Source organism: Lutzomyia longipalpis, chromosome 2 (genome assembly GCF_024334085.1).
Source record: "Lutzomyia longipalpis isolate SR_M1_2022 chromosome 2, ASM2433408v1".
Taxonomy (NCBI): Eukaryota; Metazoa; Arthropoda; class Insecta; order Diptera; family Psychodidae; genus Lutzomyia; species Lutzomyia longipalpis.
This window is the reverse complement of record NC_074708.1, coordinates 38,109,468-38,136,279: the sequence shown is the minus strand read 5'-3', so window position 1 is coordinate 38,136,279 and position 26,812 is coordinate 38,109,468. Positions and strand designations below refer to the sequence as shown.

The 26,812-nt window shown below is 37.7% G+C and overlaps 3 protein-coding genes across 12 annotated transcripts; 2 read left to right on the top strand and 1 right to left on the bottom strand.

Moving 5' to 3' along the window:
- Positions 1–1,670: 1,670 nt before the first annotated feature.
- LOC129791182 (rapamycin-insensitive companion of mTOR) lies at positions 1,671–12,170 on the bottom strand. Its single transcript, XM_055829230.1, has 8 exons — positions 11,959–12,170; positions 11,678–11,876; positions 11,069–11,614; positions 9,373–9,526; positions 7,702–9,294; positions 6,305–6,468; positions 4,875–6,235; positions 1,671–3,214 (listed from the first exon to the last, which is right to left on the bottom strand). Exons 1-8 carry the CDS (start codon positions 12,005–12,007, stop codon positions 1,899–1,901), a joined length of 5,382 nt encoding a protein of 1,793 aa, XP_055685205.1. The 5' UTR covers positions 12,008–12,170; the 3' UTR covers positions 1,671–1,898.
- Positions 12,171–12,259: 89 nt separating this feature from the next.
- On the top strand, positions 12,260–17,214 carry LOC129791183 (SWI/SNF-related matrix-associated actin-dependent regulator of chromatin subfamily A containing DEAD/H box 1 homolog). Of its 2 annotated transcripts, none has more exons than XM_055829232.1 (3): positions 12,260–12,473; positions 12,565–15,006; positions 16,747–17,214. In XM_055829232.1, exons 1-3 carry the CDS (start codon positions 12,419–12,421, stop codon positions 16,866–16,868), a joined length of 2,619 nt encoding a protein of 872 aa, XP_055685207.1. In that variant the 5' UTR covers positions 12,260–12,418; the 3' UTR covers positions 16,869–17,214. The 2 variants fall into 2 exon arrangements, with proteins under 2 accessions (XP_055685207.1, XP_055685206.1); XM_055829231.1 differs by having other exon boundaries at positions 12,553–15,006.
- Positions 17,215–17,311: 97 nt separating this feature from the next.
- LOC129791174 (uncharacterized) lies at positions 17,312–26,019 on the top strand. Of its 9 annotated transcripts, XM_055829212.1 has the most exons (9): positions 17,351–17,654; positions 19,937–19,987; positions 20,123–20,592; positions 20,700–20,784; positions 20,868–21,117; positions 23,417–23,724; positions 23,823–23,937; positions 24,751–24,963; positions 25,039–26,019. In XM_055829212.1, exons 3-9 carry the CDS (start codon positions 20,352–20,354, stop codon positions 25,261–25,263), a joined length of 1,437 nt encoding a protein of 478 aa, XP_055685187.1. In that variant the 5' UTR covers positions 17,351–17,654; positions 19,937–19,987; positions 20,123–20,351; the 3' UTR covers positions 25,264–26,019. The 9 variants fall into 9 exon arrangements, with proteins under 9 accessions (XP_055685193.1, XP_055685188.1, XP_055685187.1 ...); XM_055829218.1 differs by lacking the exon at positions 19,937–19,987 and having other exon boundaries at positions 17,312–17,654; positions 20,718–20,784; XM_055829213.1 differs by lacking the exon at positions 19,937–19,987 and having other exon boundaries at positions 17,312–17,654.
- Positions 26,020–26,812: the final 793 nt, after the last annotated feature.

Genomic DNA, 26,812 nt, shown 5'->3' with positions numbered 1-26,812 from the left:
ATTAAATTCATTAATAAATTCTGAAAGGACGCCACGGACGCCATTTTAAATAAAAAAAAAAAGATCTGTTAACTGAAATGAGGCTATCTTAATTTTAACCTGCAGGCCGCCAAGACCTTGGAGCTTCCTTAGAGCGCCAAGGTGGGGTCGTTGAACGACCCCAAGAAGGAAGTCGATTTTCTCATAAACTATACAACCGGGAACTGTCGGGTCCCTACCTTTAGATTCCTTATATAGTCCTCTTGCCCCCTGAACAACAAATTTTCCACCACAAAACACGTAGAAGAAGATATTAGGGAAAAACATTTTTCACTCATTTTTCACAATTTCTTTTTGAGAAATTTGCCACGAAGTTGACTGCAACTGCTATTTTTTTTCACTACTTCCCCACATTCCCCTCACTTCCCGCACCGTGATAAATGGCAATATTTCTCGAATATTCTTTATTCCTTTCAACACTTATGTGCTTCTCACTATGTTTTATGCGATTTATGCTACTTATTGGCGTTAATTTTGACACTGAGAAGGTAGGGTGAGAAATAAAAACAACCCTACTAGCAAACGGTTCATGACGTGACTAACTTCATTCTAAGAAATTTTCAGCAACATGGCCGTTACACCAATTTTTGAATTCCCTTCATTTACATTTTCCTTAATAACTTTTCTTGTGGTGGACGGATTGAGCTGAAATTTTTACACAATCTCCTCAGATAACCAAGGAACTTATTTCCAAAAGATGGGAACGCTAACTTTTATATTTATTGAGTTATAGCTCGAAATATAGGGCTGGGGTCGTTCAACGACCCCGCTTGGCGGCCTAGAGGTTAATTAAGGTTTTCCTAATTTATTTTTCAGTAGAGGTTTAGTTTTGTTGATTTACAAAAAAATTAAGTTTTCTAATAAAAATTCAATAGAAAATTAAATAAAGTTGGCGACGTTTGCAAGCTTTACTGGAAAAATTTCAACATAACCAAAAAAAAACCTTAAAGACAAGAAAATGACGCCATATTGTTTTTATTCCTTTTTTTATTTAATATTAATTTCAGAATTTTCTAAAAGAACAATTAGCATTTTCGAGAGAGAAAAATTTATATTTTAGACAGAAAAAAATGATTTTAAGGACAAAAAATTAAATAAAACTTCAAAGATTAAAGAACCTCAACGTTTTGACTTCTTTTCCGTTTTCTGTTGAATGAATATTGAATTATGTAAATTACAGTAATAAAAAACTAAAAAAAGGTGTTGTTAGTTTTCCAGCGACGTTTTGGCAAAAGAAAATCCTTTTCAAACTAATTACTTAATTTCAAAGACCTGAAGAAGGCAAATAAATAAATAAATAAAATTGATAAAAAAAACTAAAAACCTCCACTAAAGCTTCTTTAAAATCTTTCAAATGAATTTTTTTAAATCCTGCAACTTCCTTAAAATAAAATCTTCATTCCTTTTATCACATTTAGCCTTTTTTCTCTCTTTTTTTTTTAGCTTGTTAGGAGGTTCCATGTGGTTTATCATTTAGTAGTCTCTGCACAGTCTGCTCCAGTTTGTGTCTGCCAAACCTCCCTCAATTGACCATTCCCCGCCGCTCCTTCAACGAACAACTCTCTGATGCATTTTCGGCACAAATCCAATGAGGGCAATCAATACTTTTTTCGTTGTTTTCAGAGCAACACTTTTGCGCGCTTAAATATTTCTTTCTTCTTTTTATTAAATTCAATTTTTCTTTTTAAAAAAAAATCATACAAATTAACAATATTATATGTTTTGGGAGTGGGGGAAATAAATTCGAATAAAAAATGTACACTGAAACATCTCTAAAAGTGAGAAGAAAATTTGCAGAGCACACACACCTGCCTTTGAGAGAAGTATCCTTCCACCAACGCCTCTATATCCTTTTTATTTTAATCCTTCTCCTCTCGTCGATTCCGCGATAGCGAAGCCTCTGATTTGTATGACTGTAAGCGTTTCTCGCAGTACAAACTCCCTGCCGTTACGACCGTTGGCATAATTCCGGTTTCCTTGAGACCACCACCACCACCATCCTCAAAGATCCCAACATACCACGTGGGTGAGTAATCCTTCTTCCTACTCCGATCTGTTATGGGGAATTTATTGTGTGTACACGTGAGATCTAGCTCCAATGTGTGGAAACGTGGTCTCATTGTCCACCTCTTATTGCTACTCTCCCCACTGTAGCTGTTCATCCTTTGCTGCTGCTCCTCCTCCTCATCGTGCTGCTGCCTCCCACCACCACGATCAGGTGGCTCATGGCAATCCACTGTGACGACTTTTGTAGACTTTGACTGCGAATCAACGAGATTCTCCACACTTGTCTCATACACACTGGCCAAGGGTGGAGATTTAAGGCCCAATTTGTTGGCTTTCTGAAAGCCCGACGTCCAATTAATCGCATTCCCCATTGTTGGCTCAACACCCTCAACTTCATCAACACCCTGCCGCTGATTCTCCGTCTGCGGCAGCGGCTCCACAATCTCCAATTCAAGACGTATCCCCTTCGTGGAACTCTCCCCATCAGACATTTCACGCTCCCTTCGCTGAATGATCTCACTCGCTTCACTGTAGAAACTATCATAGTCCAAATCCAGGAAGAGCTCCTGCAGGAATCTCCGAGCATTCTGCCTGTACGTATTCCTCCCCATTGCCTTGCAAATCTCCGAATACAGACAAATATCCTGAAAGGAGTACGGATGCTTCTGCTTCAACTCCAACAGGGACATCTTGCTGTGTTTACTCCACACCGGATTTGCCATTCGTTGCACATACCGCAATATATTGGCCGTAATACGATCCGGCATACTCTCCTCACTCAACACACTCTCCGGCGAATGGAAGCTTATGTCCGACAGCTGCTGCAGGGAGTTCTGCTGACTCTTCCGCCGGTGGATGTTGATGTCACTGTCGGTGCGTGGATGGAGACGATTTATTTTGGAACGGCAACAATGTAAGCAATTACTCCGGTTGTGCTTCCCCGCCCATTTCGAGCGTTTGCTATTCGTTGAGATATCCGACAGGCTACTCACGGAGCTCTCATCACCCTCCCCACCACCTCCAATCCCATCAACGAGAAATTGTTGCTTCAACACCATCAAATTATTCATCTCACCCACCTCCATGTCCTGCATACACCGTGACACGTATGTTGTGTTTATGTTACGCTTCGGGAACAAATCCAGGATATTCCGTGGAAGACAGATGCCTGGCGAGAGAGAGGGGGGAATAGTAGATTGTTAATAATATTGATTTTGTATTTAAAATTAATCAATTGTTGTTGGTAAATAATTTAAGATAGACTGTCGCATTGGAGCTCAAAGTTGCCCTACTTTATTGGGCGACACAGGCAAAAATCAATTTAGAAATTATTTTAATAAGAATTTTAGTTTTTTTTCCAATATTAGAAGAAAATCTAGTAGCTTAAAAAAAATATTTATCAGACTTTCAAAAATTTCCAACGTTAAAATTCGTAGAATTTTGAAATTTAGGGGTCGAATCTGATAAAAATCTTTTCTTTTCTTACAAATAAAAATTCTAAAGATTTTGACAATTGATGTTTTTTTTAAATCGTTTTATTGCCGTCTAATAAGAGAAAAACAAAGAATTTGTTTTTCCAGAAAACAGTGAAAAAGATCTTCAGAGTCCTGAAAAAGTAATTTTCCTTCAAAAAGCCGAAAGAAATAATATCGAGGGCCATATTGTAAAACCGGCTAACTTGGTACGAGCTCCGAACCGACTTAGCCGTTTTTGCAATGTAGCCCTTGAAATGTTAAAATTTTATAAGATTTTTCCCAGAATACAAAAAAATCTTATAACTGACGAATTGTAAGAAAAAGAAAAGATTTATATCCGAATCTACCCCTTATTTTCAATTTTCAATTAGTTTAAGTACCTATAAACCTATTGTTTCTTTTTTACGATTTAATGAACTAACTGGACGATCATGGTTTCTTAATGACGAATTTAATAACTTTCCAAATTTTTATCATTAAATATTTTATTTTATAAATTTCTAGCAAAAAACTTCTATCAAATTATTAATTATTGAATTATTATTTTTTAATAATCTAGCGTTAGGTCTTCCTTTCTAGAATTTCTAGCTTCAGATTTTTTCTAATTGTTTTAATACCAGACATTTCTTATTTTATAACTTTCAGGATTATTAGGCAAGAACTGCTGAAACTTGAATATTGAAGGTATTTGATCATCTTTTTATGAATTTCTTGCGTTAAATCATTTTTAGGCTATATGGATCCGGAAGGAATCCAACAGCCGTACAAATTTAAAGTGCAGAAGAAGAAGAAGAAATCATTTTTAAAAGTTCTAGATTTTAATTTTATCTCTTTATTCTGAATTTTTAATACTAGATCTTCCCTTTTCTAAACTTAGAAGCCGGACCTCAGTTTTCCGGATTTCTAGCACCAGATTTTCAATTTCGGAATCCTCAAAGACCTTCATATTTGTTCGAAATTTTAAAGTTAGAGTATGTTTATTTTCTGATTTATGATTTTTCAATGTAAATTTTTTTTCACAAACGTTAAAACGTTTTTGTCTTATTTCTAACGTAAGATATCCTTGGTTCGAAATCCGAGTTTTTATGGATATAGAATGTTAGATTTTTCGCATTCCTTTAAATATTTAATTTTTTCGTTGCTAATATTAACTTAAAGCTTTCTAGTTACTGTTTCTAAAGGTTCAAGGATAAACTAATATTATTTTCAATCGCACAGATCAATTGAACCTTAGCCGCCACTATTATTTTACCCAGCTTAGGGCTCTCAAAACAAGGAATATTTGATATTTGATAGTTTTAGCAGAAAAAAAATTGATTAATTGATTGATTGATTGATTAAAAGTTAACTCACCAGAATAGCAAGGTCCTTTGGAGTCATTCGACGACATGAGTTTGAGGGAGCTCGAGACGGATTTTGGTGATGAAAGTTCGTCATTCTTGAAGCTAGACGACGGGGTGAGTTGAAAACCTTGACGATCGAGACTCCGCACCTTGAGTGATCGTTGCTGATCACTCAAATCCAATTTATTCGTCCTGAGAATTACATCCTCCATCATTTCGGCAAGCTCATCAGCCGCTGATTCCGACAACATTGGCCTCTGATGGCGCCTCAGTGAACGCAACTTGGCATACCCCTCGAGATCTTGCGGACTAATGGTATTCTCACGAATTGGGACACCCGTGAGGGAGATTTTTCTCAGCCTCTTCTCACTTGGCTTTCGTATATCCAGGAGATTCGATGTGGATGGGATGGGACTCAGTGTTTGATGCAAATCACTAATAATGTTCTTCCCAATTATTGAGTCACAACTACTCACGCCGGATGTATTGGAATCCGTTCCGGAATTGAAGCGTGTGCGATTTGTTGCCGTCATGAGGCTCAACCCATCGGATGTTTTGCTCTCTGACAACGATCTCGCATGTTTTGCCCCCATTCGCGTTGCCACACTCTCCGGGAGGGTACGTGATTTGGACTTTGGCATAGGAGTCCCGTCATCTGTTACCTCCGTACATTGAATACTGTTGTCAACAACGTAGAATTCATCAAATTTCAACTTATTCTCATTGGCCTCGTCAAAGTAGAAGGATGTCTCAGTTGTACCGAAATCCACCACATTCTCCTCAATCCCGCGATAATTGTACGGCGGCATATCACCTATTTGATGCCTCATCGGCGTCAGATGCTTCGAAAGCCAATCTTCGGGTTCACAAACTGGCCAAATGGTATTCCTATCGTGCCTCACACACATCCAATCGAGCTTAAAGAGAATATTCGCCCCAGCATTGGTACTCCCAATCAATCCTAAAACATTCAATGCTGTAGCTCGTACGGAATAGACCTCACAGTGCTTTGCTAGGAAGATTATCTTCTCATATACACGCGATATGGGATCATTGAGGTATTCCACACCCTCAACACTCGTTGATGCATGCCCCAGTGCCCAGAGAGCTGCCTTCATTGCTAAACTCTCCATCTCATCCGTGCACGTTGACTGTGACAGCGTCTCAATGAGTTTCGGGAGATTTCCGTGCTTTTGCAGAATCCCCATCCCAGCGCTTGTCTGCACAAGTTGCCCATAGAGATGCGGGAGAACATTTGACGGCACAATTGTGGGACGTGTTGAACAACTACGACGACTATATGTGCCATCTTCGTTCTTTGTATGCAACGTTAGACTAGCATGAATGTCTGCTTCAACAAGAAGGACATACCTAAAAGCCAATTCAATGAAGAAATATTATAAAAATTCTCTAAAAATATTAATTTCTTTTTTTTCTCACCTCTTGTTGTAACTATTTGCCCAATGTTTCGTTTGCTCAACGATATTTGCATTAATGTGATTTAATCCCTTAATTGTGGAATAAAAGCGAACCTTTACAAGCTTCCCCGCATCACCGAGACTAGCTAGTGGTGGCCACATGCTGACTAATTCATTCAAGTACAGCTGAAAGGGAAGAAAATTTTAGGATTTTCCTTAAGGGGGTCTTTTTTGAGAGCTTGTGAAATTAAATGTTATTAATTTTCTTGGGGTTTTTTCTTAAACTAGGTTTTCAGGTGGCCACATTTAAAGACATATTATTGAAGAGTAAGAAAATCACTTTCCGCCATCTTGAGATTTTTCTCAAAACACAAAGGTAGGTTTTCCTCAGGATCTACTGGATGGATTTTGATGGGGTAAAAAGCAATGGAAAGTAGAAGCATTAGCGGAGAATGTACCGGAACACATTCTTGAATTTCAACTTAGAAGTTGAGAAAAGTCAATAAGAGTATTTGTCTATTTTTCTCAGCTTCTGTGTCAAAATTCGAAAATCTGTTCCGGTACATTCTCCAGTAATGCTTCATCTTTTATTTGGTTTTTACCCTATCAAAATCCATTCGGTAGATCCTGTGAAAAACCTACCTTTGTGTTTTAAGGTAGTTCTGTGGAAAAGTCGGAAAATCTGAAAATGGCGTCGCACTTAGGTGATGGTGAAAAGTGATTTCCTATCTCTTCAAAAATTAGGCTTGAAATGTAATTAACATCAGAAAACCAAGTTTAAGAAAAACCCCAAGAAAAATAAAAACACTTAATTTTACCAGCTCTCAAAAGAGACCTTTCTTAATAGATTTTCGCTTTTGAGCCATCTTTGGAAAAGTCTTAACTTCAGGTATAACATATCGAAATTTGGAGCAAATCGATAATGCCATTTTCGAAAAAATTCAAGTTCAAAAATTTTGAAAATTTTGATTTTGACTTTAGCGCCCCTCGTGGTCATTTCTCGAAGTTGCAATATTCTATAAATTTGTAGGGTTTCATGAAACCTTTCATTTGCGCTTGATTTGATCAAAATCGGACTTGTAGAACCGCGAGATATGATATGTCAAAGTTAGAACTCAAAATTTGAAGCAAACCGATTATGGAGTTTTCGAGATATTTATCGAAAACTCATCGAAAAGGTTGTTTTTGATTTTTGGCCCCCTAGCGGTCATTTTTGAAACTTTGGATGTTCTATAGAGTTATACGGCCTGTTGAGAGCTTTTATTTGACCCCGAGTTAATTAAAATCGGTCAAGCCGTTTTCGACTTATGGTCGATTTTCTATGAAAAATTGTGACGGCCATATTGGCTAAACCGCTTGACCGATTTTCGAACCACTAAAAATACAGCTAAAAATTCAAATCAAAATTAAATTTCTTACCGGTTCGTGGCAAGCCTCTTCGAGAATCTCCAGAGCAGCATTCAGGACACTCTGTTCCGGATCCTTGGTCTGATTTACGAGCATCGGGAGTCCCCACATTTCAAAATTTGGTATCTTGGCACGCATGAGGACAAGAAGGAATTGCGTAGCGTACAGCCGTCCGCTGCGATTCACCGACTCCGTGAGGGCTTTCTCAAGAATCTGCCGTGGCAGCGGATCCCGCGAGTAGTCCAGCCCCGAGACAACCAGCTTGATGTAGCACACGTGATTGGTTGTGGTGACCAAGTGGGTGAGCTGATTGAAAATGTCCGTATTCTTGAGAATAATAATCCCATGATCACTCCGGCACATGCGCCCGATGAAGAGGAAATACTGCTGGCACATTGTGCTGATCATGTGTTGCGGACTAAAGAGGCAATCGTGGGCACTGCGTGACGTCGAAATGGCCTGAAGGTGGGAATTTATGTCGGCAAAGAGATCCGTGAGATGCCTCAGAGATTCCATTGAGTACTTGTGCACCTTATTCTGCTGCTGCTGCGCCCCCCCATCCTGGCAGCGTAGCAGCCAATCCACCAGCTCCACGCCAGCGAGCACAGTTCCCGGAATATGTCGCCCATGCCCGAGATCTTGATGCGAGAAGCGATTATTGCTGGGCTTGAAGTAGTGCACGAGGCGTCGAATGAAGCGACACTGATTATCATCCATCTTCAGTAAGCTGTCAGACTTGAGAATCGCCACAATAATATCCCAATCCCACACATTCCCATCCTTATTCAGCAACACATTGGAGTCCTTGAGGAGGCGATCACTCACCTCCTTGCTGCTGTCAAACAAATGAAGCAACTTACTCCGTTTGAAGCTCCCGGACTTCCGTATTGTGCCCATTTTGGTACTTCCACTCCCACTCCCATTGACACTCCCATCCCCACCGAGATCTCCAGCTCCACTCGTACTCGATGACCCCACAGAGTCATGCCGCCTCCTCTCCAGCGTCCCCGCAAAGCGACTCGTGAGCAGGAGTGTCGGATTATCGGGTATACTGCTGATTTCACGCTTAAACAGCTTCGTGTGCACAATACTCCCACTCTGGATGATACTATCCAAGAAGAGGGAACACGACGCTGGGCGATTCTTCATGATCTGATGCAAATCCTGCAGTGCTGCCACTGCTGCCGTTGCCTGATGATTCCCCTGAGCTGCATGCGCAATGAGTGTGGGCAATGAGGGGCTCGTACTGCAAATATCCGCCGGCAGGAGGGTGTGCATGAGGTGCAGAAGACGCCCCAGGAGCACCGTTGCACGTACCGATATGAACGTATCACTACTCACAATCACCTCAACCAGAGCATCCAGCAGTCCCGTTTCAAGGAAGCAGTACAGAAGGAGCGCCAAATGAATCTCACACGGATTCGGGACGCGATTTGCCAATGTTGGCAGGACACTCCGTCCCTCCATTGCAACAAAGCCCTCACTGAGACGCCAGTTATCCTGAAAATCAGCCGGATCGACCACAGCAAGTGCCACAGAATACTCATCCGTCCACACGGGCTGTGGCAGCTCCAGCAGCTCATACAACAAATCAAGAATTGCTTTCTGCAAAAAAAAAAAACATGAAAAAAATTTCCTGATTGAGGATTCCTTCAAGACACAAAGGGAGAGGGGAGAACTTACCCTAACTTCAAGTTGATTTAAATACAAAACATCAACAATTGCCTTCAAGCCAGAAGGTTTGCTCGGATCACAGAACTCAATGGTACCAGCCCAGCTTCTAAGTACAGACAAAAGTGCCAAACGACTGCAGGTGAATCGCAAATCCCTCGCATCTCTGGAAGAAAGCAAACAAAAAATAGATAAATTGAGAGATGTTAAAAACGTTAAAAATTTGAAAAAAAAAACGTCAAACCGAATAAACGTCAAAATTGAAAGAAATTGTCAAAATCTATAAAGACGTCAAAATGTAGAAAAGAAATGTCAAAGATTAAAGGAAAAGTGCACGATTATTTGAAATAAAATAAAGAACGTTTAAAAAAAATGTCAAACACTAAAGACACAACGTCAAAAGTTAGAAAGATAAAATTGAATTTAATTGAAATGAAATAATAAATAAAAACCGTTGAGAGATTTTAAAAAAAAATTGAAAAACATTTACAATACAAATCAAAGTCTCAGAAAAATTATCAAACGTTAGAAAAATCTTCAAAAGAAACAAAAATAAATAAAAACGTTAGAAAAAAATCTATTCGTTGGAAAAGAAATGTCAAACTCCAGGAAAATCACGTCATTAGAAAAGAAAAATGTTTTTAAAAGAAATGTTGAAAAAAATTTTTAAAAAAAAGTGAAACATTAAAAGAAAAGTAATTCATCGTTAGAAGCCTTGAGAGTTATAAAATTATTGAAAAAACGTTGAAAAAGATCGTCAAATGTTAGGAACGTCAAATATTTGACAAGGTACGTCAAACTTTACATGAGTCGACATGGGTAACGTCAAACGTTAAAAGAAAAATGTCAAGCATAAAAACAATTTAAGGAAATAAGAAAGATTTTCGATCTTATTTTAGGCTAATTATTTTCTTCTTCTCATTTTCTTAAATTATTTACGATCGATCACATCATCTTACAAAAAAAAATTTTTGAACGTTAGAAAGGAATTGTCAAAAACTGAAAAAAAAACAATTGTCAAACGCTTGAAAAGAAACGTTAAACGTTAGAAATATTGTGAGAAAAGAAATGTTAAACTATCAGAAAATAAATGTCAAATTAAAAAAAAAAACTTTATACGTGAGAAAGTAATATCAGAGGTTAAAAAAAAGAAATGTCAAACAACTGTCAAAATGTAAAAAAATGTCAATAACTGTTAAAATAGAAACGTCAAACGTTAAAAATCCACAAAAACAAATTGTCAAAGCCTACTCTAATTCTATTTTTTTTCAATTTTTAAAAACTTGGACACTTGAAAATTTTTCAAAACCGAAAAAATTTTAGATTCAAGAGCTACACCCTTGATGGGAAAAAAAGTGCTTCAACATTTTTCGCATGTACCTGTAATTACCCAACATGACCCAAAAACATTTTATAGCCTTTTAATAAGTCATTTTAAAACAATTTCATTTCTTGCAAATAATTTTCCAGTCCCCCAAAACATTCCAAAAGGAGGCAAAAGAAATTGTCTCGGGGGGCTATTTAAATCTCTGTTGTTTTTGCGGCTACATGCAAGAAGTTTGCCGGAAGTGTTTTCAGCGCAGCAGCTAAAAATACTTCCTTTGCACAGGGAGAGACGGAGAGAGAGAGGAATGGCAACAATAAACAAGAGATGATGCGGCGTTGTTGAAATAAATTAAAGAAAAAATGTGTTTGCCATCTGACTCACTTATTCTTGTCCATGATGCCCAGACGGTAGGTGAAGTCACAGTAGGGAGCTGCGAGGCACTCAAGGCGTACGCCGGCAATGTTGCGCGTGTGTGGCCACTCGAGGAGATGCAGGAGGACCCCACAGAGGCTCTCGGCAATACGTGGACTGTGGCATTCCAGGACATTGCGCGTGATGGCACTCACGCCGCCACAGACAATCAGGAGGATGGGATTGAGAACACCAAATTCACACAACACCGCAAGGCAGGAGCGTAGCATTCGATCCCCATCTTCGGAGCCACTCTCACCCAGTGAGACGAGGCAACGCACAATGACAGGACTGATGAGATGCGGAGCAAGAATTAGCATCCGGCGGATGAGTTTGAGCGCCTGAATACGCTCAACTTCATTCTTCAGCACAATGTCCAGGCTCCGGCAGACGAGGTAGGAGAGTTGCAGATCATTGAACACCTGCACGTCCTTGGGGTGGGACAAGAGGTGCCGGACAACACGCAATGCCGCTGCCCGGACTTGTGTGAAGTGATGAACGAGGTTGGGGGAAATGCTGCAACATGAAAAATCCATTCAATTTCTCTCCGGAAAGCAGAAAAACAATAAAACAACGCACCAATAGAGGAAATCCTCGACGGAAAATCCGAGATTTTGAGGTTCCCGGACCTGATCGAGGAGCTGCACGAGTGCATTGAGGAAGTTGAGGCGTTTATGCTCACTCGTACCCCGAAAGCTCAGCCCCTGGTAGATGTCAAATGCATTCTCAGCATCCGTCTTCGATATGTTCAACTTGTAGCAATCCTCCGGCGGTCGTCCTACAAACACAGCACGGATGAATTTTATAAATGGAGCGAATTACGCATCTTCGCAACTTTTTTTTTCTCCCCTCTCATTTACCTTTTGACCGCATACTTCGATTTCTTAGCATCCAGCTGGAAATAGCCATTTTGCCGGCAATTAGCAACACCACAAGCCCACGGGGAGTCCGGGTGCAGGTTCTTTGGCTACTTTTTGCCCACCTTTCCTGCCTATTTTCCCGATTTTCTTGCGATTTTCTCTAGCAAAAAATACCCCCACAGAATAATTAAAAATGTGATTTTGCCACTAGAGGCGCTCGCGGCGTGCCAGCTGTCATCGCGTGTGTTTGCGAAAAAAAAACGCTGACACGTTAAAGTTTTGACAGCGAACTCTCGTTGTCTCTTTCACACACAGCAGAAAAGCCCTAAAACACGCGTTTCTCCCAAAAAATTCTCTCCTATTTTTGAGCGTATTTTGGGCAATATTTTGAAATACTTTTTAGCTAAATTTATTTTACAAAATTCACAGCGTTACCGTGGAAACTAATTGTGCTGCTGAAATGTCTCTTCGAAGTGTACGAATCCAGAAACATTTCCCTTCGTCCGTCAATGCAGGTGAGAGTTTGTGAGGCTCAAAGGGAAAGCCTTGGAGTTTGTTCTAAAGAAAAACCCGCATTGTTGTTTTAATTTTCAGGAACTTTTCCAGGGTCCACGGGGGATGCTGCCGATGGGGGTAGTCGCAAAAGGAAGCTCAGTTGCGATGGGGATGAGTTGCATGGGGATGGGGGGGAAATGAAAACTCTGGCTGTGGTTGAGGTGATAAAGCCGGTACAGGTGTTGACGCTGCGTGAAAAGGAAATCATGCTGCAGACCTTTCGGCGTCTGGAGCCAAATGCGGAGATCCTGGCATCCCAGGATTGCCTTGTGCGCTCCAATTGGGATCTCGAGAAGGCACGGCAGCTGCTGCGTGAGAGAAAGTTCGAACGAAGCTCCATAATTGTGTCACAGCGAACGACGTCAAGTACCCCCATTCAGCCAACATCTTCCGCCTCGTCAGCATCTTCCGGATATTCCTCTTCCAATTCCACCCCGAAGAAGATCCATGTGGAATCGAAGGCGAAAAAGCCACGTCTCCAGGAGGCAGGTGGTAGTGATGACAGTGAGGACCCCGATGCGTGTCAGCCGCAAGATAAAGTGTTTGACAGTGATCTCGATAGTGATGACGACGACACGGAGCACCTGTCGCGTGAACGGAAGGCCGTACTTAAGTACATCAATGAGTCCACACTGCAGCAACTTGTCGTGATTAAGACGTGCAGCCTGAAGAAGGCACAGACGATCGTTGAATCCCGCCCGTATGTGACTTGGTCCAGCCTTGTGGATGCCATGCAGAATAATCGCTACCTCTCCACGGATATTCTCAATAATTGCCAGGAGCTCCTCAGGAGGCGCAAGAATATCTCGCAAATCATGAAGAAGTGCACAAAGATGGCAAAGAGGCTGGAAGTTGCCGTTGCCGAGGGTGGGGAGCTCGTGAAGCAACCCTCAATCATTCCGGAGACGCTCAAACTTGCTGAATACCAAATGATTGGCCTAAATTGGCTCGTAGCGATGCACAATGAGAAAACCAATGGGATCCTAGCTGATGAAATGGGCTTGGGAAAAACAATCCAGGTTATCGCTTTCCTGGCCTACCTGAAGGAGAATGATCTCGTCCGGAAGCCCCATTTGATTGTTGTCCCCTCGTCAACACTGTGCAACTGGGAGAATGAAATAATGCGCTGGTGCCCGTCATTTGTCGTGGAAAAGTACTACGGGTCGCTGGAGGAGAGAAAAAATCTCCGTATTAGATGGGCAAAGGGTGGCCTCAAGGATACCGACATCGTCCTGACGACCTACCACATGGTAGCCTCGCTGCCGGAAGAGCGAAAAATGTTCCGGACAACACAGATGTGCTATGCAATCTTCGATGAGGCGCACATGCTGAAGAATATGACAACGCAGCGGTATGATTATCTCGACAAGATCAATTCGGAGCGAAGGATCCTCCTCACGGGAACACCGCTGCAAAATAATTTGCTGGAATTGATGTCTCTCCTTTGTTTTGTGATGCCGTCACTCTTTGCCAAGCGCCAGGATGACATTCGCAACCTCTTTTCGCGCAATGCGAAGAATCAGGTGAAAGTGGACGAAGAGGAGGATGGGAAGGTCAATGGGAATGGCACGGAATCCTTTGAGCAGAATCAAATTGATCAGGCAAAGCGAATTATGCGCCCATTTGTGTTGCGACGTCTCAAGCGTGACGTCCTCAAGTATCTCCCACCGAAGACTGACGAGGTGAAACTCATTCCAATGACAGAGGCTCAGGGGAGGAAGTACAGGAGTTTGGTGGAGAAGTATACGCAGGAAACGGGAGTAGTTAAGGGCACGGCGGAATTCAATGGGTTAGCAATTATGATGGAGATGCGAAAGCTCGCCAATCATCCCCTCCTAATGCGCTATCACTACACTGATGCCAAACTCCGTGACATCGCGAGGCGTTTAGCCATAGACACGCAATTTAAAGCCACAAATGCTGACTACATCTACGAGGATCTCCTGTGGCGCTCAGACTTCTACATTCATCAACTCACACAGAAATACAGGACAATTGGGCAGCACAGGTTGCCGATTGAATTGATCTTGGAGTCCGGGAAGTTTCAGCATTTGGACAAGCTGCTGCCCAAGCTCAAAGCCGAAGGGCATCGGGTGCTCATCTTCAGTCAATTCACCATCATGATGGACATCCTGGAGGCCTACATGAAGATTCGCGATATTGACTGCCTCCGACTCGATGGGAGTACGAATGTGAGTGATCGACAAGATCTCATTGATAACTACAACATGGATGACAATGTGTTCGTCTTCCTGCTGTCCACGCGCGCCGGCGGATTGGGAATCAACCTCACGGCAGCTGATACTGTGATCATCCATGACATTGACTTCAATCCGTACAATGATAAACAAGCGGAGGATCGATGCCATCGCATGGGGCAAACGAAGCCCGTTCACATTTACAAATTCATCTCAGAGGGCACCATTGAGGAGGGCATGCTAATGGTGGCCCAAGATAAATTGAAGCTGGAACAGGAGGTCACCAATGCTAATGGTGAGTGTTGCGTATTTTGCTTTCTCTTTTCTTGTTTTATTAACTCATTTCATTTTAAATCTATTTCTTTAATTGAATTTTAGAAAAATAAAAAAAATTTAAAAGACATTTTTAAGGGCTAAAAGTAAAAAAGAAAAATTTGCGGGCAAATCTGAGTTAATTTTCTCGTAAAAATATTCTTTAAAACTCTCTGCAAAATCTCTAAAAAAAATGCATAAAAGTTTAGGGGAAAGTGTGGTAATTTGATACAAAATTAAAAGCATTAAAGCGTGAAATATCTGTGTTTAAAATATTTCTTTTATACGATTTTTTTATGCTCAGGTGTTAAATAGAAAACAAAAAGTTGGTTTACTTATTGATTTTTTTTTAAATTCCTTAAAGAACAAAAAATATATTTTTAATTAAAAGCTAAAAGAATTTGCCTAAATATCGAACTGATTCTATGTTTTTTCAAGTATGATTTCATGAAAATAATATTAAAATTAAATATTCAAATCTTATTCTTAATAATATTAGGTGCAGTAAATTTTGTAATTCGTTGTTCAAATACAGTTTGCACCGAAGCTACAGTAAGTTGTGACGTAGAGAAAGCGAAAGAGCCAATGAAAACTCTTTCTCTGTATTACAATAATTAACCAATCAGATGGATTTAAACCTGATTCTTCTTCTTATTTTTTTATATTTTATCTGAGGGTAGAGTTTAAGTACCTACATACATACAAATATTGTTTGAATAGTTTGAATAGAACTTTTTTTTATTGAAATAATGGGCCTAATTCAGCGACCAAGAAACCCTTGAAATTCGATTGAAATCTTGAAATTTCAGCACAAAATTTAAAAAATTTCAAGGGTTTCTTGATCGCTGAATTAGGCCCATTATTTATATTTAGAGGATTTAGTTTTTTTTTTTAATATTAAACTATCCCTTAATTATTCTTTTAAACAAAAGCAGAAATAATGCTAAAACCTTTTTGCAAGAATTCGCAAAATTAAATTCTTTGAAATTAGGCGCATTTTAAGGCTTTACTGCGAATCCTCAGTGTAATAATTCAGCTTTAGCAGCTTTTTCACAAATGAATGCGTTCTTCAGGCTTAATTACTAGGAGAAATGCTCCAATTCAGACCTCTTGTGTTTTTTTTTAAACTCACTATCACTTAAAACCGATAACATTTTAAATGTTAAAAATTATGGGAAAAAAGGTCATCAAATGGACTTTATAGATTTTTCTTTTACTGAAAATGGACCTTTAACCCTTTAACGTCCAACGTGAAACATAAAAACATTGAAACATGCGCTCTTTTATCGCGATTTTTATTCTATGAATTTTTTTAGAGGACTTTTCTCAGTCAGAACGTCTTCTTTGACCCCTTATGCGTGAATTTGATGCATTTGTAATATGGAAAAACAATTACATTCATAAATAATTGAAAAAATAAAATGTTTCACGTTTGGGTCAGCGTATGACCCAAAAAACCTTAAAGGGTTAAAGATCCGAATTGGGTCATATTCCCCTATATTATTTTTTCTTGCAGTGAAACCACAAACTTTTCGCACTTCTATACGTTGTTTTTTGCTATCTCCGATGACACGGAGACGATGGCAATAATTAAATATTGCATCACATGTCTATTGTCTGTGCAAATAACATTTGAAAATGTTTTTGGGAGGAGATTCTTCAAAAAATTGCATTAAATTTGCCAAATTTTTAATCTTTAATTTAATTTGTTTTCTCAATTCAGATTCCCCCGAAGAGGATCGCAAGAGCATGGTGAGACTCCTGACATTGTCATTGGGAATGGACTCAGAGAGAGCCGAAAAGATGATTTCCACCGGTGCAAGTGGCAAGAATTTCCAGGAGTAAAATGTATTAACATTAAATGAAATTTTCATTAATCTTCAACTCTCTCTCTCTCTCTCACAACACATACCTCGAGAGATGAGCAGGTACCGCGTGAGGATGGAGAAAAGTTTTTAATATTTTTGTGAATGAGTTCATCTCTTATAAGCATGTAATAGAAAGAAAAACGAATCATTATTATATTTTTGTCACCACAAATTTTAATTTTATAAAAGAAAAATCAATTTTGTTATGAAAGGAGATTTGCAGGAGAGCTTAAGCAGCAGCAAGAGGGTGTAGAAGAAGTATTGTTTTTCCTCATTTAAGTTTTTTTTTCTCGATAAAAATAAATCTTTAATGCAAAATGTGAGTCAGAGTTTTTTTTTTCACTGTAGAATGCCTATGTGTGACTGTGGAGCGATCGAGAGGCGCGCGCGAGCGAGTCTTCTATTCTGAGCCGATCTCGAGAGTTAATTTCGTGGCGATGGGTAAGAGAGACAATTTTCAGTATCTCGAAAAGTATCCGACACGAAACAAGCGCCCAGTCGAACTCTCTAGTAGCCCGTTAAGAGGATTTTTGGAACTAAACCAACGCAAAAAGAACTTTTTTTTTAATTTAAAAGAACAAAAAAAGTGAGAAAAGAATCTTTTTTTTGCAAATCAAATTAAAAGAGATTTTCTCAAACGAACTATACGCGCGATGTGATTTCTTCACTAAAAGAAGAAACCTACGCAGTGTTAATTTAAAAAAAAAAAATTGTTTTATTAGAAAATAAAATGAAAATTGTGATATACTGAAAAGAGCACGAGGTGTGTGTGCGGTGGGGGAGATTTTTTTTTGGGTGGCCAGGAAGGAAGAAACTTTGAGCATTCCATTTGTTTCACAGAGCATCAGGCAATCTCAATGGGGAAATTCTCTCGATGAAGCAGAATTTCTCACACAGTGTGTGCCTTTCGCTAAAAATATTGTGCCTCTATTTTTGGATGTGGATGAATAATTATGAATTTAGAATTACATCTAATCACATTGAGCACTGTGTAGTCGCGCGCTCTCTCTCTCTGTGATTCAAAAGAAAAATTAATTTTCTTGTCCTCTCACGTCCTCAAAAAATGGGAAGAAAATCAAACCAAAAGTTTCCTGTTGTGGAATAAAAAAAAATCTTCAAGAAAAATATTTTTTGACGATTTAACCAAAGTTGCGGAGAGCTTTTTGGGTGATCATGTACTACATAAATGCACCTACGCAACTAACACTTCATGCCAAAACAACACAGTCACGTTTTTTTTTCTTTCTTTTCAACTTCTTCCCCGCAGAAAATCCAAAAATTCTCCAAAAGTGGAGGTTTCCTCTGAGTCACGACAAAAGGCTGTATTTGCACTTTATTCGCTCTCTCACTCTCTTCTTCTCTAAATAAATCCAATGAGTAAACCACGCGGAACTTGCAATGAAATGAGAATTTTTTTTTTAACCCTTAGATGTTTGATGGGTACACATTCATTAGTTAATTTCGTTAATTTATTGCCATTTTCTTTTATTCAATGCTCAAAGGATTTGTTTTAGTGTAAGGTGGAGCAAATTGGCACATAAAGCTCAATAAAATTATTTTGATTTTAATTTTAATTTCTCTGGATTACACAAAATTCTTAATATAAAAATTTTCTCCTTTTGAGAATTGACCAATGAACACTCTTCTTGATTTTATCAGTTAATCAAAGACTGATTTAATTGGATAATGAACAAAGTTTCACTTAAATTCCATAAAAAAGGGGTGAAGTTTCAGTGCAAATTAACTTTGAATGGAATAAAGAATTACATTTCTGACTTTGCACTGATAAATTTTGATTAAAAAAAAATAATTTATCGCGCTTTTAAAGGACTCAATTTAGACTATAATTATGCCATAATTTACCCTAAAAAAGAAAAACTGAATTTTGTTAACGTTCATCAGGAGTTTATTTCACAAAAGAAAATAGAATCAGAGTCAAGCATTTAATACATGGACATAACGAAAGAATCTTTTGCATTAAAGTTTTTGCACCATGCGGTTCAAAAGTTTAGGATAAAAAGCACTAAATTAACCCCTTCGCGGCCACATGAAACGAAGAAACATTGAAAATATTATTTTCTTGAGCCTTTTTTGCATTTGAACACCTTTTTCAACTTGGAAAAATAATTTGATTAATTTAAATAGTTAAAAAAGGACTTAAAATAAATATAAGAAGGTTTAAGTTTAGCCTAGAGCTCCCATCAACTTTAAAACCTTTTAAATTCTAATATTGAAAATATTAAGCCTCAAACGATCTCTTTCTAAACGCAATTAAATAAATTTTCATTTACAAAAAATAGAAAAAATATAAAATTTAATACAAATTTCAAAAGTTAATGAACCTTTTGCTCATTGGCAAGCAACTAGTCTCACGTTCAAAAGACAGTCGGTTCGAATAAAGGTCGTTACTGATTTTTTCCGTTTTTATGCGATCAGTATCCTATTACTTGCTAATACACAATGAATAAGGAGCAATTTGATCTTCTATCTCATCAATGTTCGCACAAGATATTCTCATTATTATATAAAAAAAAATAATATTTTTAAAAATTCTGATCATTTAATTCTTCAATGAAGTGTAGAATTTTCTTCACAATATTCAATTTTATCTCTGTTGTAGTTTCTATCGTCAAATTGAACTTGTAATTTTTTTTTTGGTGTGTCTTCGCGAGTTCGTCAATCACGGGGACACAGCTCTAACGAGGATTTGTTCCATTTTTTTTGCTAAATTAAATTGCGACAGAGATTTAACTAATTAAAAAAAATGAAATAATTCTTTGAGTGTAAAAGAAAGGCTCGCTCCTAAATCGCGCGGGAGGATCATATTTAGGCAAAAAGAAAAGAAAAAGAAATAAAAATTAAAGAGAATTTTGTGTGCTGGAAAAATGCCGAGAAGAGAGACAATGAAGTTGCCCATTGTTGATTGCATTGAACGACAACGCCCACGTCCCTCGATCCACAATTCGCTCTGTGTGTTTTACGGCGATTGTATATAATGGGTCTCTCTCTATGTATACACACGGCGGTATTAACTAATATCATTAGGTATAGTGTTGTACGCATATGTAGTTATTTATGTGGAGTCTGGCACATGCGGTAATTACGTCATCCAAGTGCGCGAAAAAGCATCGATCATGATTTAATGCTCGCTTCCTCGCGCCCCAAAAAAAATGATCCGTCGTCGTTTCTTCTTCTGCTGTAATATAGATTAAACGGTTTTTCCTGTGATAGTGCAAAAGGAATTTCCGGTGGAGCCACAGAAGGGAACCAAATGTGATATTTCTCTAGTATTCTTATATACAAACACTCTGTACATAATATATTATATATACGTTGTATTGTGATTAAGTGATCGAAGGTGTTAAATAGTTTAGAGTAGAAAATAAAGAAGAAAAAAGTTTGTGCGCAAGAAATCTTCGTTTTTTTGTTGTTGTTGAGTGCATGTGAGTGTGTGCCTGCGATGGCCGAACAATTGACGGGAGGTCAGAATGGGGAGGTGAAGAAGGCAGCAGCACCTGCCCCAGTTTCAACTGGCCTTGGGATCATCCGGGAGAGGAGTTTTGTACGTACACCAAATCATCAGCAGCAGATGAATGCTAAACGACGTAGCCTTATGCAACTTCATCCGCATCAGCAGCATCAACCGCAGCAGCAGCAACAGATGCGCATGAAGCCAGCTCTTGAGATCTATCGACCACCCAGTGAGTGACTAAATAAATCCAAATGGATGCTTCCCAATTCCCCCCTACTTAATTTTTCAAATGAATCTTACATAACAAAAAAGAATAACATTTTGCATTAACGAAAGATCCCCATCGCATTGCAGACGTCCGCATTGATGGGTTGCCTCAGAACAAGCTAAATGTACACGCGCAAGAATTCACGATGAACAGGTAAGAGGAAGTCCGCGTGTGTGATTTATGTGTCCCTCGCACCCACTAAAGACTTATGCAACTCACATTAGCACTTCTTGCAGGTCTGGCGTGAATATGTTTGCACCAACAGGAAACAATCTGCAGCACTCAAAGTCCAGTGGTAACATGCAGCAACAGCAGCAGTTTGGCGGAAGGCCCCATCCGCAGATGACACTCAACAATCTCACGGGTCATCGAACGGCCATCCTGCTGTCGCACCCTCTTCAGATGGGACAACTGGGGATGGGTATGGCAATGCCTGCGTCTCAGATACCCCTCGTTAATTCCCAATCCAGCGGAAATATTTTGCATGTAAGTTTTCCCGCAAGGTCGTTGAGAATTAAAGATTTTTGAAAAATTGTTATTCTCCTCGCGAAGTTAGTTTAGAACAGCAGCTTGATTTATTGGATTTATCGGGTATTTTGTGATATGTACCGTCAAGAGGAGTAAATTTGAATTCTTTAGTGATTCGTTTTTAGGTAAAAATATACTTTTTGTATAGAAATTGTAGTAATACGATAGGCATTCGCTAGAACTTTTAGGGTTCTAAAAAACTACATTTAGAGCTTAATTGTGTTGCATTTTCTCTAAAGAATATTTAATTGTTTTAAATATTTCTTATGTGGAATTTTTAAAGAGTTTTAGTTGAAAAAAAAATGATCTTTACACCATAATTTTCCTTAAGTAGCTATTGTTATAATTCTAACCCTTTCACGTCCATTGATTCATACTCTAACGCAGATGTGAAACATTCTAATTTTCCAGAATTTAAATGATTTTATCAAACATTTTTTTTTAATTTTGATTCATTTATAAAATAGAGAAAAATTACTTTTAAATAAAACTTTGGAAACTAGTCAAAAGATCATTTCAAGTATTTCCAATAGTTTTTCATTTAACTGAAATAATTTTTATTTTTGTAACTAAATTCAAAAGCTCAGAATTACGCAATTCTCCCCTAAATAACAAAAAAGTTTATATACAACTTTGAATGTGATTGCGGTAACGGTTCTGATAAGTTATTATTACAACAAAAAATGCATTTTTTGGTTTATTTCGTTGGCTTCAATAGGACGTTTTATAAATCAAACCAATCAGTCTTTACTATTCCCCCAAAAGAACTAGACGTTTGTTGGAAGTGAACCATAAAATTAGCCGACAAAATGGTCAGTAAAATATTTAATTTGCGAACTAAAAAAATCATATATTCAGCTGTAGGTATTAATCTTTGGGTAAAAGAAATTAATTAATCAGAAATATTATTCATTTCGTACAACAATTAATTCATTTTGTACAATAAATACAATACAATAAAATAAATGAAAAATTATAAGCGCCTTATTGGGAATAATTTAAAATTAAACTTTAAAGTTTTTCAAGAAAGAAAATCGTTGGAAAATTATTAAATCTATCAAGCTAGAGTAGAAAATCTTAAAAATAATCACAAGATTGCATTTTTCTCTTGAAAGTGAAACCATTTTGATGTGTAAAGATTGGTAATTTTTTAATTATACCTGTTTAAGGTATCTCACCGAGATTTGGTTTATACATGAATTGGTGCGTAAAATTTCAAATCGATCAATCATTCATACCACCAAACCAATTAAAGAAAAACTCCTTTCATTCAGCAACTTGGTAAAATGCTTTTTTTTGCCATTTAATTCCACTAATTGCCCCCATCCCAAGGTTAAGGTTAATGTGTTGTTTTTTCATATTAGTCTTTGCTTAGAAAATTAATTGCATTTTTGGCACTTTTTTGAATGCACGAAAAACATGCAGAAATATTGCAGGAAAATATCGTCATGCGGGCGGAAATTGCAAGTCTCGGGATACTTTTTTTTTTCAATATGTGCGCCAATTGATTTGCAAATGAATGAGCAATAATATAAATATCGTGGAGGTGTGACTGAAATATTTTAGCAGGAATCGCGTGTTTGTGAGATAATTTGTATGGAGAATTTATACACTCTACCACCTTGAGTAAATTAAAAGAAAAAAATTGTTGAAAATTTACGAAAGAAAAAATAGGCCGAAGGATTTATTAAAAATTAAAATGTTTGATTTATTTATTTTCTAAAAATTAATCAACAACTTGAAGAAGGCATGGAAGAAAGTTTTTCGGTATCTAAACCATCTAAAAACTCATTTTTAAGCTTCAGATAGTTCAGGTGTTCTTTTATAGATTAAGAGAAATTATTTTTATACTAAATATTGCATGACAATGAAAAAAATAAAAGAATTTTCTAACGAAAGGGAAAAACATTAGAATAAAATCAAATGCATGAAAAGAAACGTTAAAATTTAAGAAAGAAACGTCATCTGTCAGAAAAAGAAATGTCAAACGTTAGAAAAGAATATTTAACTCGTAGAAATGCAACGCTACAAAAAAAAAATAAAAATTTTCCAGTAGAAAAAAGTCAAACGTTAGAAATAAAAATCAAACTCTTGAAAAAAAACATCAACTGTTAAAAAACACGTCAAACCGTGTCAAACGTTAGAAGAGAACGTCAAAGTCTGTTAATTTGAAAATAACTGACATTAAGATAATTTAATCTGATTAAGCTCAAAATTCTTATTTTAAAATCATTAAAAAAAATTCTTTCTTTTCTAGTCCGCCCCGAGGGTTAAATTTGCACCGGAACCTCAGGTTGTGCACACCCCCGCAAATCAAGTGCCACAGAACTACCAAAACCCTAATCCACTACAGCGGAGCAAGAGTCTCTCCTCCGCAGATACAATTGCACGCGGAATTGCCGGTTTGGGTTTAGCGCTGGGAAGTGAAGCCACGGATATTGGTACCTTTACACCGGAGGTACAGTCACTCGTGGACAAAGCCACGGAAGATCCCAACCAGCTGAGTGCGCGAAATCTCATGGAACTCGCTTGTCACGTCATGCAGAGAGCCGTGGAAGCTCGAAGGTGGAGTTCTTTCCTATTGCCAATTAAAGTGCCATTTTAATGCACCAGCGCATCTTACACTTTTCTGGTCATTCTCTTTTCTTTGTTTTATGCTACAGATATGCGCTGCCAATTTCCCGCTTTTGTATTGCAATTGTGGCAAAGGAGAGGAAAGAAACGTTCCTCGAAGCACTTCTAAATACATGCCGGCAGTGGTTTCAAGAGCGAGATAAGGTGAGTGATCTCATATATCCCTTTAATTGCCTCACTTTTCGCTCAATCAAACTTTATTTTGAAAAATGAAAATGTTAATGAAGGAAGCACAATACATTTTTATGGCGTGCTTAATGAGATGAAGATTTTTTATTGTTTTGAAGATGAATTACGCGACTTTCAATTTTACTTTTATTATTATTTTGCATTTTGTAGATAAAATGAAATCGTTTTGCGGGGTGCGTTTTGGGATTTATTTGCGCATTTAATTCCATTTCATTTAACATAATGTAATTGATATTTTAAAGCAATAAAAGGGGGTTTGAAAAACATTCTTAAGTGGAAGATTTAGGAGTTATGTTAAATGAAGAATTTAAATATTAATTCTGAGATTAATTAATTAATTGAGATCTTTCAACCCCATTCAAACGTTCCCAGTCCAACATGTTGCTCTACAACAAAACCAACCCTCTAACATTTCACAGAAATTCTTATAGGAAGGGATACAATTTACTTTCTAAATCATCCCCTCCAGTCCCATTTAATGTGGAAGGGATAGTCTTTGCAATGCTTTTCCCAGTATATTCACCCTAAGTTTCTGCCTGAATTTATCAGTGCACCCTTAGCATCTCACTGGTGGTGGGAAAAACAAGAGGGGATGATTTTTCAATCATGCGCCCTTCCAAGCAATATAATTTAGTAATTCAATTTTTTCCGGTATACCCTGAAGAATTCTAACAGTGCAAAGAATTGTTAGAAGAGGGGATGAATATGTGGCTGGTGGTTTCTCCCACCAATCCCTTTAATTCTAATGCTTTCTAATTTTTTTCGCAGGTTCTTGGACCAGCTCCCAACACGAGAAATAATTCTCGGCCACGTTTTACGGCATTCATGGCTTTCCTCACGGAAATGTTCTGCCAGATGAAGAGACGGCAGCTTCAGCTACGTACTCAGTGCGATGGTGTACCACCAACTCTTGTCCTCCTCACTCTCCTGTCCAAATGCTGCGAAGACGCTGTGCGTCCACCCATTCGATCCCTTTCCGAAGTGAGTATTTTATTAATTATTTTAAAAAAATAATTAAGCTCAAAAATCGTCCTTTTCTGTGATTCTTTTTTGCAGATTGAATGCCTATTCTACGTGCTAACGTGCATCGGGCGGGACCTGGAGATGCATTTGGCACCACAACTTGAATCCCTTCTTGCATCTGTACGCGATGCCTTCCTCAATTCTGCTTCATCATCTCCGGCAATTCGTCGTACGTTGCTACAACTGATTGAGCTTCAGGCATCACGATGGCAATTGCCAGGCAATACTGTCCTCTACTACTACCCCTCGTCAAAGTGATTTTTGGCCATCCGTCTCTCCTTTCTCTCTACCAACAATACGATTTAGAGGCATTTAAATCACCTCCGCCAAAAAGGCTAAAAAAAATCACAGTTAAAGAGCTATTTTCTTTGCGTGGAATGCGCGCACAGGAGAATGCCTCTTTGAGTGTAAGAAAACACAATATGAGCCAAATGAGCGTTAAATTGGCAATGTGAAAAAACTCATTTACAATCTATCATATTATGATGTTTATGTGTACGTTTTGTACGAAAAACACAAGAAAAAATCTTATTAATCTGATTAGCAAGTATCTATGTAAAAAAGAGGGTGTGTAGTATACAATTTTTATGATTTTTAATGAATTATTGCATATAGTGATAGCGAAAGTTTAATCTCGGAGAATTCATTGTGTAGAAAAAAACGAAAAACACTTTATTCGATACTCACACTCTTTTTATTTGATACAAAACCTTTTAAAAAAAGAAATCTCTGAATTTTTATAAAAAAAAATACTTTTGTGCCATCCATCGCTAAAAAGGATGATCTTACCCCTTTTTTCCTTCTCTTTATCATACTACTAGTCATAATTGTAATTACCTATCTCTTTCTTTTTCTTATACACTTTAAATATTATTTCAAAAAAAAAATAAAAATGAAAGAAACATGAATTAGTCCTCGATGACAGGATATTTTGTCGCAAAGACTTCCCCCGAAATTAAAATCATTGTATTCTTCCGAATAAATTAAAGGAATAAATTATTTAATTATTCATAATTTTCATTTGTTTTTTTTTCATCTTTTTTTTTTCGTTGCTACCTATCTGAATAATGTACATCATTTTGTTAAAATTGTAGATATTTTTTCAAGTCAACGCGCGAGAAAGTGCAAATGCGTGCGGAATTCTCTGGTGTGAGTCGTGCAAAGAACCACAAATAATGTTTACCAGTTCACTTGCGTTCAATGCATTTTTTGGACATATTACAATTAGTTTGAACTAGCGGATTTTGTGGAGTTGCTATGTAAAGCCAGGTATTTAAAGTTTAATCCCCTTTTAATGAATTAATTTTGAAGAAAAAACTTAATGAAAAATGAAATGAAAATTGAGCCATATTTGCCTTTAGATTAAAAGGAAAATTCACAGAATAAGAGAATTTCATTGATAAGATAAAGACAAAAAAATAAATAACAAAATGTTTTCAAAGCAAAATTCATCCTAACGTCCCTAAAGCTCCAATAGCTCCAGCTATTTACAACTTTATTTTTATGGGAAGCAGCAGAAACGATTCTTTACGAAATATTTAAAATATTCGAGAATATTTTAACTTTGAAGAATTTGCGATACCAGGCGTCTCCACTGTCAAATGAAAATTTATTTTTTTTTAATTGGAAAAGAGAGCTTTTGAGGACTTTTTAACCCTTTTCAATTTTCACTACAAACTAGCTGAAGTTTATGCCTGATTTTAACCTAAATCATCGGACTACCAGGCGTCTCCATCGTTATCTGTGGGTGACTGATTCTAAGAAAATATATGTACATTCTTTTGCTATTCTCAAACGATAATCCACA